The following is a 12,700-nucleotide window of genomic DNA, read 5'->3' on the forward strand; positions in this document are numbered from 1 at the left end:
AATAATAATGGATCATAATAAAACTGCAAATCAGAATATTATAATGATTTCTGAAGAATTATGTGGCACTGAAAGCTTTGAATCATAGGAATGAACAATTTTAAACTACATTCAATTAGAAATCTGAAAATTGAAACGATATTTCAAAATTATTGTATTTTGATCAAATTAATGCACCTTGGTGAACTTATTAAAAAAATACTAATCCTAAACAATTAACTGGAAGATCACACAATTTACAGTCAGTTTGTTGACCACTGACCTCAGTGACTTCAACCCTCTGCCCGGCAAAGTCCACAACCTCACCTGAGGAATGTAAAAGCAAGTGAAGTTACACCCTTTACTTGAATATATTGTATATATGACATGTGTTTGAGCTCTTACCGTATGATTTGCCATTAATGGAGCACCTGTTGAAGGTCATGATGTTCTGGGTCAATGTTCCTGTCTTATCAGAGAAGATATATTTGATCTGACCCAGCTCCTCGTTCAGCGTGGTCGTTCTGGCCTGCGCTGGGGTGTCACTCTTTACATGGTACATTTTACGGTCCCAGTCGATGAAGTAGCTGTTGCCCAGACGAAGAATCTCCACACTATTTAAAAGGCAAAAAGGCATTTCATACAGGGTCTAACTTTACTTACTATTTTTTCATTCTTTGAGCTTTTAAACTTTGCAAATCTTTTAAATTTACAAAGAGCTACATTACACAAGTTAAAGGGGATCTAATATGCCCCTTTCTACAAGATGTAAAATAAGTCTCTGATGTCCCTAGAGTGTGTACTTGAGGTTTCAGCACAAAATACAAAATTCAGCACAAAATAAAAAATATATTTTTTTATAACTCTTTGAAACTGTCTCTATTATGCTGTGTTAACAACAGACATGGCACGCACAAATAAAATTGCGCTATTTAAGCGTAAATAGATGCGTGAACATTTTGAGTTTGCTTGCCTATTCACAATAGACGTGAATTTGTGTCATGGGCAGGGCTTCTTTCTGCCTAGTGATTCTAGCTTCATTGCTAAATGGCTAATATGGATTTTATTGAAAGAGTAACTGTGTTTTAGTGCTTTAGGAAGGCTGAAAAACAGCCTATATTCGTTCGGCGCTGTGTCTAAGTCAGAGGTGTACCCAGCTCAGTGAGTTTATCAACTCCTCCAGAAACTATACCTGGATGAGGGAGGCTTTCAGCGGAGCTTCTGACTGAGCCCAGTTTGATGAGCTGAGTGCGGTGTCAGCAAGAGGATTTTCCCCCGGGACACCAACAACAGGCACTACATCATTATCACACTCCTACAAGAGAAAGCTCCTGATTGGTTAATGCAGCGCAAATGTCTGCTGAAGTTTAGATTTTCCAACTCGAGCAATTCGAGCAATAAGCTCATCAAATGCATCAAACATGCAAATCGTTCAACTCGCGCTGCTTCATTTGTGCTGCCTCATTCCCACAAATCGCACGGCGAGATGTCTATTCGCATCTTTGCTTTGACTTAACATGTAAATCACTAGCGCAACATAAGGCTTTGACCCAAATTGTGCCATTTTGGTGACTGTCACTTAAAATTTAAATGAGATTGTGCTCTTTTTCAAAAGAAGGTGGAGCTACAAACGCCTCTGTGTCAGCATAGGGGCAGATTCAAAACAAGAAAAATTGAAAAAGTCAAAATAAGCGGCTCATCAAAAGGTAATCTATAAAGACTCAAGTGATCATTCGTGCATAAAAAAACTCTATATTAATTAAATGTTTAATCTCACATTTAAAATTATCTTTGGAAGGTAGGGTGAAAAACTAATAGTGGACAGCTGCTTCTCACTGAGGGCTGTCTATGCTAATGAGAGAGAGATCGTCACTGTAGGGCTCCTCCCTTTAAAATGTTCCTCCGATGACATGTTAAAAGGTAGAATATCAATCTAAGTGTTACTGCAGACAGTTTTTTTATCAAGTGTGATTATAAAACATTTTAATAATTATTTTTTACCATTAGAGGTTGGCGACATTTGTTTTTTTAAACCTCATAAAAATGATTTTTGCATAATAAGGCCCCTTTACTATTTGGGTCATTATCACTATTACGTGCCTTTGATGTCCCACAAGATTTAATCCTATATGAATAGTCATATAGTCCTACAGTAAATGAACGTAATGTGAAATAATGAAACTCTGATGTTTTAATATAATTGGTTAAACCTTTACACACATGCAGGTAGAATTATAAGTGTTTTGAAATATGTTTTTGTCAAATTTTGCCATATTATTTCATTGAATTGATGTGATTTTGCCATGTCCCACACACTGCTCAGCCAACTTTAGTATAAAAAGTAGGTAATTTAGATAAAATTTCTAAGATTTCTTATTATTCTTATTGTCTTTAACAAATTATTTGTGAAAATATACATTTTATAAGTGGTTAAATCAAAAATCTCAAACTTTTTTTTAAATTCTGACATCTCAAAGGCACTTTATAGTAATAATGACCCATTTGAGAAAGCACAATAGAGATGCTTTAGCATTAGTTCTGACCTGACATAGAGAGAGATTGGCACGACAGTGTTGAGGATGATGACGTAAGACCAGAAGGTGAGAAACGCTGATAGAGATGCGTTTGCCCCATCAGCCCTGGGCAGGAAAACAATGAAGGAATTGCCTTCTTGATATTCCCAGATGGCGTTCCCGATCGACAGGATGGTGCACATGAAGGCTAGAAAACCAAAAATCTAACAGACAAAATGACAGAATGTAAAATCAGTTGTATTTCTCTTCAAACATTTAAAGAAGATACAGTAATTACTCAAATGTACTCACAAACAACACCAGGACATTCATGAGATGATCAATGCTGGTCCTCTTAAAGATAGATTTGCCAGAGTTCTGCATGAGCTTTGTGTCTGGACCTAAGCAGACACAAGCAGAGCTGGTAAACTTTATTATAATCAAAGAAAATCTGAATATAAGATTTAGCTTAGTTCGGAACAATTAATATCTTTGTCATGTTTTAAAGGAATTCTCTTCTGCTCACTAAGGCTGCACCTTAATCAAAACAGTAATATTGTTAAATGTTACTTTACTCATTTTGATCAATCTTTTTATATACAGTTGAAGTCAGAATTATTAAACCCCCTTTGAATTTTTTTTCTTTTTTTAAATATTTCCCAAATTATGTTTAACAGAGCAAGGAATTTTTCACAGTATGTCTGATAATGTTTTTTCTTATGGAGAAAGTCTTATTTGTTTTATTTCGGCTCCAATAAAAGCAGTTTTTAATTTTTTTAAACACCATTTTAAGGTCAAAATTATTAGCCCCTTTAAGCTATATATTTTTTGAATGTCTACAGAACAAACCATTATTATACAATAACTTGCCTAATTACCCTAACCTGCCTAGTTAACCTAATTAACCTAGTTAAGCCTTTAAATATCACTTGAAGCTGTAAAGAAGTGCCTTGAAAAATACCTAGTAAAATATTATTTACTGTCTACATGGTAAAGATAAAATAAATCAGTTATTAGAAATGAGTTATTAAAACTATTGTGTTTAGAAATGTGTTGAAAAAAAATCCTTATTCCGTTAAACAGAAATTGGGGAAAAATAAAAAGAGGGGATAATAATTCTGACTTCAACTGTATAGCCTTCAATGCTACGAGATGCTTCAGAAATCACTTGAATATGTCGATTTGCTGCTAAAGAAGCATTTCATATTGTTACTGATTGTTATCAATATAAAAATATGTAATGTTTCTGTGGAAAACCCGAAGGACACAATTTATTCAACAAAATGACTTAGGCTGATTCAACTTACAGTAAAGGTATTAATAATATCACAAAAGAAAGCACATAATAAGCACATTTTGAACAGAAACTATTGTTAATAATTAAGCTGAAATAATGACTTATTAAAAACCAATTCAGCCTATTAAAATGACTTCTGATGGGTCATGTGACACTGAGTAATGCTCACCGTGTGCTGTAATACTATTGAAAATCATGATCATAAAGTTTATGTCCATGTCTAATCTCAGTGATTCATCTTTTATAAATATTGGTGTCTGGCACGCAGTATCTCCAGAGACTATAACGAATAAGATGATTTTGTAGAAGATTTGCTTTGATGTGTGATATGGCTAAACAGTGGTCAGAAACTGTCATTGAATGAAGTTTTCTGTCACACTTTATTTTAATGTACATTTCATGCTGTTAACAAACCATAAACTAAGACTTTTAGCTCAAAAACTACTAATTATTATGGCTAATTGATAGTAAAGTAGTACTTGTGTTTTGGTATAGGATAGGATTAGGAATGTAAAATAAGTGCTAATAAATAATTAATATTAGGCAGGTAATAAGCCAATAGTAAATGGTGTGAATTGGTAATCTAATGTTACCAATTTTACCAAAAATAGAGGCTTGATCCCAGAAACAGTATTGCACACATCACAACTTCAATCATTTTTAAAAATGTAAATATTTCAAAGTTCTGGTAGTGAAAACTGTGTATGTGACCCTGGACCACAAAACCAGCCGAATGGGTACTGTTGGAGCCATACATTGTAAAATGGCATTTGGCCACTAGGTGGCAGTACGATACCGTATAATTGTGGTATCACTGCATTGGGAAAGAGTATTTAAACATCAATGTTTAATACAGTTTTGCTGAAGAAAAGCTGTTTTGGAAAACAAAATAAAGACGTTTTATCTGCATCTATTTTTGCCTACGGACTTATACGCGTATAAAACTTACAATAGCGGCAATTGGAAAACCGCTACAGGTACATTTATTGCAACTGAGATTTGTACATCATCTGACAATATTTGGCCGAGATTTACTATTTAAAAATCTGGAATCTGAGAGAATCAAAATAGAGAAAATTTAATTTAGTAGTACATTTAAAGTAGTCCAAATTAAGTTATTAGCAATTCATATAACTAACCAAAAATGTAATTTATATATATTTACAATAGGAAGTTTAGAAAATGTCTTCATGGAACACAATCTGTACTTAATGTACCAATAATTTTTAACATAAAATAAAAATCTTGACTCATAAAATGTATCTGTGGCAATTCCTACAAACATACCCATGCAAAACAGAAGTAGCTGAGACTTTTATTTCAGTATGTTGATGTACTTCAAAATGAAGCTGAATATTGAGTAAGGGCCGGGGCTTTCTTTTTGTGCATCCTTCCTTCATAGCAAACTAACAGTAAGACTGGCATGGTTAAGAATATTGTGGCTGAAGTCAACAGAAGGATCGCCAATTCAAACAAAGAAGCAAATAGTCAGACTTTGATTAAAGATTACCAAAAACAATAACTTACAGAATTAACTTGCAGGGATTAATTGTTTACTTAAAGAATAACAATGTGTGCTAGCAAAATGTTTGTGGTCCAGGGTCATAGGCTTATATTTCATCATGGTTACAGACCTCCAAACAGCACCAGGCCGAAGCACCACTCTGTGTTTCTGAGCGTACATCCTCTCAACAGAATCCTCTCATTGTCCAGAGCAAACGTCTCTCCTCCCACCGCCAGCGTCCCTGTGAACTTATCCAGACGGTTGTTTGGAGGCTCGCAACGCACCTCTCCTTAGGAACATTCACATTTCAGCAAGACAGCAAAAAGAATTAAATTATGCCTAAGTTTATAAACATGCTTTTTGCATAGTTCAGTCGTTTTGACTGTCATTCTCTTTCTCTGCAGATGTATTATTATGATGGTCTCACCCTTGAATGCTGCCAGTCTCTGGATGTCATTGCTCAGCTCTCCTGTGAGCGTCAGAGCCTGTTTCACCTTCAGGTTTGTCTCTCTGTGGAAAACAGGCATAGAGAGACAAACAATGGCGCTGATACACTGTTATTAAATATGAATTGTGTTTATGAACATGCTCAGTTACTGACCCATCCAGTTCAGCCGTCTCAATGTAAATGAGGTTCAATGGTTCACTGCTAGACAGCAACAACAGATCAGCCTAGAAAACAGACATACATTTATTTCTGTAGTTGATTATACTGTACAACTATTAATCGTGTTTTCTGCACTGTGAAAAATCTAAGAACTGCAGTAAAATAACAGAAAGAATATAATTATTATATTATATTGTATTATATTATATTATTTTAGATTATATTATATTATAGAGGCAACTTAGTGTATTATCATTATTATTATTCTTTCAGTGTAATTTAGTGTTATTTATATACTATTTAATATTCATATTTTGGTTTAATTTGCATATTTTCAGTTTTAGTAATTTTGTTATGCATTTTTGTAAATTCTTAAAGTCTTAATTTAAAATAAATCTGTATATCTGTGTATTATATTTCAGTTTCAGTCATTTTAATACTTCAAATCAAGCTAGATAGTTAATAAAGGGAAACTTCTACATTTTGTTTTAGTTATATCTATATTGGTATTACTGTACTTTTTGTCAGTTTTAAAAGTCTTAACACTAAATATATCAGTATATCCATGTTTTATATTTAATGTATATATGGTTTTACATAATCAACAGTATTTTATTTCAAGTAACAAACATATATTTACTAGGTTATTACTTTAGTTAACTACAGTATATCCTGGATTTTTCTTTTATTTCAGCTTTATGTCAACAAAAATACCTTAAATAGTCAACTAGTAAATAACAATAACAACGAGAACAAGTACTGAAACATATATCTAGTTATATATTATGTTTCAAATAGATACAATGGTGTTTAATAAAATTATCTACAAACTTACTGTGACAAACTCATTGTTTTCCAGCTTCACAATGTCACCCACTTGAACATTCATCCATTTTTCAGTCTTCAACCTGTTTGAAACCATGACATGAACTATAATTCATCAAATTCGTTCTGGAAAATATGTTCAGAAAACATTCAGTATCTAATAAAATCATATAAACAGAGGTCAGATGCTTACTCTCCATCAATGAGCACTTCTATTTTTCTGTTGTTGACTTGTTTGTCATTCTTGTGTCTGGTCTGTGTGAACATCAAAACAAGACGAATGAGCATAGTGGACAAACAAACACATGATTGTCTGTACTGTACATTAAATGGTCAGTAAGTGAACTCACAATATCATCAGAGAGATCTTTGGCTAGAGTTATAGACAACACCAGCAGCAGAGGAACCACAGTAGTGAACCAGGACAGAGACGAGATCTGAGGAATCAGCTGTTCAACACAAACATGGAGAGGTTTGTTAAAATATATCTTAATCGGTAACACTCTCCATTCTTTTGGTGAGATATAAGATACTTCAATAATGTGGTAAACTACTGTACTGAATAAAATAAGCATAATTAGAAATGTAAGACAAATATTGGCATAGTATTTCTTACACTGCTAGTTTCAATTTAAGTTGTTTTATGCTGTATTGAAAGTACTGTAGATAACAGTAAATGCTTCTACATACTAGCTATAAAAGTTTAATTTATTCTCTGCACTGATATCTGGGTATTTTTTGGCAAGTCAAAATGTTGTACAGTATGAGTCAAAATGATATGTTTTTCTTTTAGGTAAAAATCATTGAAATATTATATTCAGTTATATTACATTAATTTTCTACTGTAAATATATAACAAATATTTTATTAGTAATATGCATTGCTAATTTGGACTTTAAAAGTGATTTTCTCTGTAGCCAATTGAATTTTTTAAACCCTCAGATTCCAAATATTCAAATAGTTGTATCCAAGCCAAATATTGTCCTATCATAAACCATACATCAGTGGAAAGCTTATTTATCTACATGATGTATGCTTAATCTTAATTTAAAAAATTTTACTCATAAGGTTTGTGGTCCAGGGGCACATTTTAGACCAGTCAGATAGGTTTCTTGTAGCTGGAATAAAGTTAAACTCACCATTGACTATCAGAATTATTGTAAAGTCTAGATAGGATACAGCTGTGGATACGAACATCAATATACCATCACTTTTGTTACACTGCATAACAATAATTGATATTTTTACAGTACATTTAATGAAGCACCAAATATATAATATTGTGATAATTACAGTAATTATTTGAAAACTGACGTGCTAAAACAGTCTGACACTGTAAAAAGGGATTAGTTTACTTTAAAAGGGTAAGTACAATTAGCATAATTATAAAAATTAAGTCAAGTGACAATGGGTTAAAACTTTATTTTTGTAACGTCAACTTGTTGCTTTTAACGCAATTACTCGTTTTAAGTAACTAATCAAGCTTGATGTATTCCAAACTAAGTAATGTGAAATTAAACGAAAGACAGATGCAGCACACGCGTGTAACTAAGGTTAGCTTTATTCACTCACAGTAACATAAACGGCTTGAAAGTCACGTGTTTTCTCTCACTTTAGTCACGCTTCATTATATCTTACGGCGTTGTGTTGGACTTTTTCTTACATCAAACATAACGTTTTGACCCAGTTCGACTTATTTTTCACGGAAAATATGTCAGTTGGTTAAGGAAATGTTACCTGTAAGATGAGAAGAAAGACGAAGTAAGCGTTGGCCAGTCTTTGAAACTGCTCAAACAGATTGAGAGGGAGGAAGGTGAAGACGTTGTACTTGGAGGTCTTGATGGCATTGTTCTGCAAGGACACACAGAAGAAACACTCACCACACGTTGAAAAATGATACAATGATAAGTAAGTAAAGCCAAGAATTCCCTACTCACTGCATATTTAAATGACAGGTTGAATTCTCTGTCATTAGCTCGCAAACGCCTCTCCTCTGATGAAAAGTAAAATACATACAATTAAATATTAAGACACCAGAAAATCGTTATAATTCCAGCTCCAGACTGTGTATTTTAGTTAATTGTTACCTTCGACTTTCTTTTTCTTCACGTTAATTCCACACGCAGACAGCAGTGAGCCCATGTTTCTATGATCACATCATCAAGCTGACCAAATAACATAAAAGAACATAAAATAAAACAGTTCTTTAAATAAAAACATTAAATATTAGTAAAACTACAAAACATCAATTACTGTAAATAGTATCGAATACAATTAAAAGCTACAAAAAAGCTACAATTAGTTTCTGTAAAAATAATTATAGGCAATATGTTTTGAACTTTTAATAACAATAAATTTAATTTAATAGTTTGTAACAGCCGTAATTGCTTGGATTTAAAATGTATTTTAATTATTTTAATATCACTACATTGTTTATTGTTGAACATTACTCTTCCGCCCATTCTCCAAACTCTTCTCAAATTTGCACAAAGAAAAGAAAATTGGTGAAGGGTTGACTTTAAAATAGTTTTCAATCATAAAATGGTAGTACATTTCACAAATAATTACAATGAATTAATGGTTTAATGCCCCAATAATTACAGCTTTATTTTCAACTTAATTTTTTTTCTTTTTGTTGTTGTTTTATTAACAGCTGTAGGGTTGTAAGGATTTTGGATATTATAAATAATTCACATTCTACTGATTTAAAAGTATTTTAAATTTAAGCAAGAAAAACTATTAATTTAAATAAAAAGAAATCCCCCCTGAAAATAAATACATTGTGACCTTATTTACAGGACATGTTTGCTCAACAACAAACTGTAAAATGGCAGCAAATTCTAAAACTAATTTAAAAATACATTAAAAGCAGAAAACCAGCAGGCTGAATAGCCTCATCATAAATGCATTATGATATCTTTCTGTTAGTGTCTAGCTGTGGTTAATGATGAACGAGCAGAAAGTTCAGTGTATTTTACAGCTCTAGTCTTATCAGCACAGCCTATTGATGTATTGACACATATAGGCCTTCTCTCTACACACACGTATCTGTACTTCCTGATATCAAATTATTCTCATAACAGCCATTTTTGAAGACATTTGCTTTTGTTCATGAAACTCAACTCGTCTTTCAAACTGCCTACTTGACATTTTGTTCATAAACTGTAGATTATCATTAAAACAAAACAAACAAACGGCCAAATATTTCGCTTGGAGTGGTGTCAGAGACACAATTTATCCAAAAGTGTGTTTTTATTAGCGAGGAATTTAATGAGTTAAATGAATGAGGAATTTCTGTTGATTAATTACTTTAGAATCCCTTTAAATAATCATATTTGGATGAATGTTAAATAGAAAAAAAACACACACACACAAACTATTTGTGGCTAAAATGAGTTACTTCTCCAACCATAACAAAATGGTTGTTTATTTATTTTCAATTCTTGTTTGCCACTACCAAAGTAAACACTACCAAGTGTTACAGTATATATATTATACGGCCTCTTCACAATCCCACTCTTTATCTAATCTACTGTTATCATATTCCATCTTAAACAACTGCTCAAAAGTCAACACATCGCCAACACCCATGGAAAAATTGCTGTGAGAAAGAAATCAACTATTTTCATGCAGTATAGTTTCAGATCAGTACTCGCAAACAATGTTCTTAGAAAAAGTGCAGATTTTACAGATTAAATGCTAACATCTTGTAACAATGACACTGTGAAATAAATATTTCATATTTATGTTAAAGTACAATTTAATTATTTTGATATTATTTTGATATATGACTAAATGTATTAGTAAAAGGTTGCCTGTCGGAAGTAGGGTTGCATGGTTTACCGGTACTATGGTAGTATCGTGATATTATGGCTCCAAAATACTGGTGATGCCACTGTAGTTTGTAAACGGTAGTATCGTCATTAATGGTCTATATACAATAGATAATGTTGCATGTGAAATAATTCAAACTAAAATGCTCACACGTTTGTGCAACAATAGACCATTTTATTTTAATAGTCTGAGGAGCTCTTTAAGGTTGCAAGTTTTCTGATGTTTTCTGACATTTTGTTGGGAAAATGCTTTTTTGTAACAAATTTCATTTGGTATAATTTGTGTCTTTATTTTAATGTAATTTTTGTCGGTCAGTTATCTACAAAATAAAAAAATAAATAAATTTTAGGCAAAGTGACGTGCAAGTAAGACTTTATTTCAATAATAAGGAAATTATTATTGAATTATTTGAATTAAATTCAAGACCTATTATAACATGTAAAACATAGTATTTCTGACAATTTTCTTTATAATTTGAGTTATGAATTACAGTATCGCAATACAGTGGCGGACTGGGCCAGAAAAATCAGCCCTGGCACTGTAGCCACACCAGGCCACATTACCACACCGACACAGTCTCACGCAGACACGCATATTCACTTCTTATATTGGTGTACAGATGGTGAAATAATATAAGCAGTACCATATGTAATTAATATTTAGGCATTTAATGATGTGATTGGAACAAAAACAAACCGTTTATAACTAATTTATACATACATTCATTCCTTTTCTTTTCAGCTTAGTCCCTTTATTAATCTGGGCTTGTCACAGCTAAATGAACCACCAACTTATCAAGCGTATGTTTTAGGAAACATACACACACACTACGGACAATTTAGCCTACCCAATTTACTTATAGCACATGTTTTTGGACTGTGAGGGAATCCAGAGCACCCGGCACCAACACAGGGAAAACATGCAAACTCCAAACAGAAACGGCAGCTGACCCAGCCGAGAATCGAACCAGCGACCTTCTTGCTATGAGGCGACAGCACTACTCACTGCATCACCACGTTGCCCCCTTTCGAGAATATTTCAGTTAATCTTTTGCATTTGGCAGCTTCTGATTTTAGAGCCATTTTTTTGCTTTCTCTGAGCTTTTCGGCATCGCCTTTGCTTTTTTACGGTCCATCTCTGACAATTACTGTAGCTTGTGTCACACTTACTATTTGTTTGACATTCTTGCCAGATTTTGATTACGTCCGCATAACCTCTTATTAGGTCGGATTGGGTAAGCCCATCTTGAAACCAGCTGACCGTTGCCAATTGGGCCAAATACTTAACATTTATTATTATTATTATTATTATTATATTCATCATCATATTCACATCTTGCAAGAGATAAAAGCTGCCTGCATTTAAAAACAATACATACAAAAAACATTTTTTTTTTTAAAGAAACTTACCGGCCCACATTTCAAAAAATTATCTGGTCCTTTTGGCATTTGCCAGAATTGCCAGATGGCCAATCCGCCCCTATTGCAATACTACTTGGTATCGTGATACTTAAGACGGTATAGATGAATTAATGGTATCGCGACAACCCTAGTCAGAAGTAATGTTTAATACATTGCTAAAATGTTTTGTGTTTACTGTTTAATTTAAGATATGGTAATAAACCAATGGAATAGAGCTAAAATCATTTGCTTATTTTGAAATGTAATAAACACTATTATGACACTATCAAACCACATATAAATTCTTAAATGCAATAAGGCATGAAGACATTAAATATTAGCACGACTAAAAGCTGCTTTAAAACGATGTTTATTGTGAAAAGTATATTATCCTGCAACCTTATTTATTTTAAAGTTGTAAATCAAATACTGTTTCTGTATTTCTAGAACATTTCACAATTTCTTTAACAAATTGTTAATACATTTAATTACTTCTATATACACTTTTATTGTTTCAGTGCTAAAATTAATTTAAATCGACTTTTATTAATAATTAATTAATAATAATAATTAATAATTTATTTCATAGCCCCATAAATTTATAATTATTTTTGCATTTTTTTTCATCAGTTCTAACATCATTAAATGTTTTGACCTGAAAAATTCAATTGCACATTATCTTCCAAAATCATTACTTTATAAAATAGTCAGAACAGAATAATTTTAAACTTCTGTAAAACC

At 32.5% G+C, this 12,700-nt stretch overlaps 1 protein-coding gene across 1 annotated transcript in view; it reads right to left on the reverse strand.

Moving 5' to 3' along the window:
- Window positions 1–12,700, reverse strand: part of atp8b5b (ATPase phospholipid transporting 8B5b) — a 41,788-nt gene that overhangs the window by 27,776 nt on the left and 1,312 nt on the right. Inside the window, exons 2-14 of the mRNA XM_056467143.1 lie at window positions 8,813–8,890; window positions 8,663–8,718; window positions 8,463–8,576; window positions 7,076–7,174; window positions 6,919–6,980; window positions 6,736–6,808; window positions 5,895–5,965; window positions 5,721–5,803; window positions 5,424–5,582; window positions 2,805–2,893; window positions 2,523–2,716; window positions 385–593; window positions 263–306 (exon numbers count right to left, since the gene is read on the reverse strand). Coding sequence (XP_056323118.1) covers window positions 263–306; window positions 385–593; window positions 2,523–2,716; window positions 2,805–2,893; window positions 5,424–5,582; window positions 5,721–5,803; window positions 5,895–5,965; window positions 6,736–6,808; window positions 6,919–6,980; window positions 7,076–7,174; window positions 8,463–8,576; window positions 8,663–8,718; window positions 8,813–8,867 — 1,308 coding nt within the window. The 5' untranslated portion in view covers window positions 8,868–8,890. The remainder of the gene's footprint in view (window positions 1–262; window positions 307–384; window positions 594–2,522; window positions 2,717–2,804; window positions 2,894–5,423; window positions 5,583–5,720; window positions 5,804–5,894; window positions 5,966–6,735; window positions 6,809–6,918; window positions 6,981–7,075; window positions 7,175–8,462; window positions 8,577–8,662; window positions 8,719–8,812; window positions 8,891–12,700) is intronic.

The sequence above is a fragment of the Danio aesculapii genome, chromosome 10 (assembly GCF_903798145.1).
Source record: "Danio aesculapii chromosome 10, fDanAes4.1, whole genome shotgun sequence".
Lineage (NCBI taxonomy): Eukaryota > Metazoa > Chordata > Actinopteri > Cypriniformes > Danionidae > Danio > Danio aesculapii.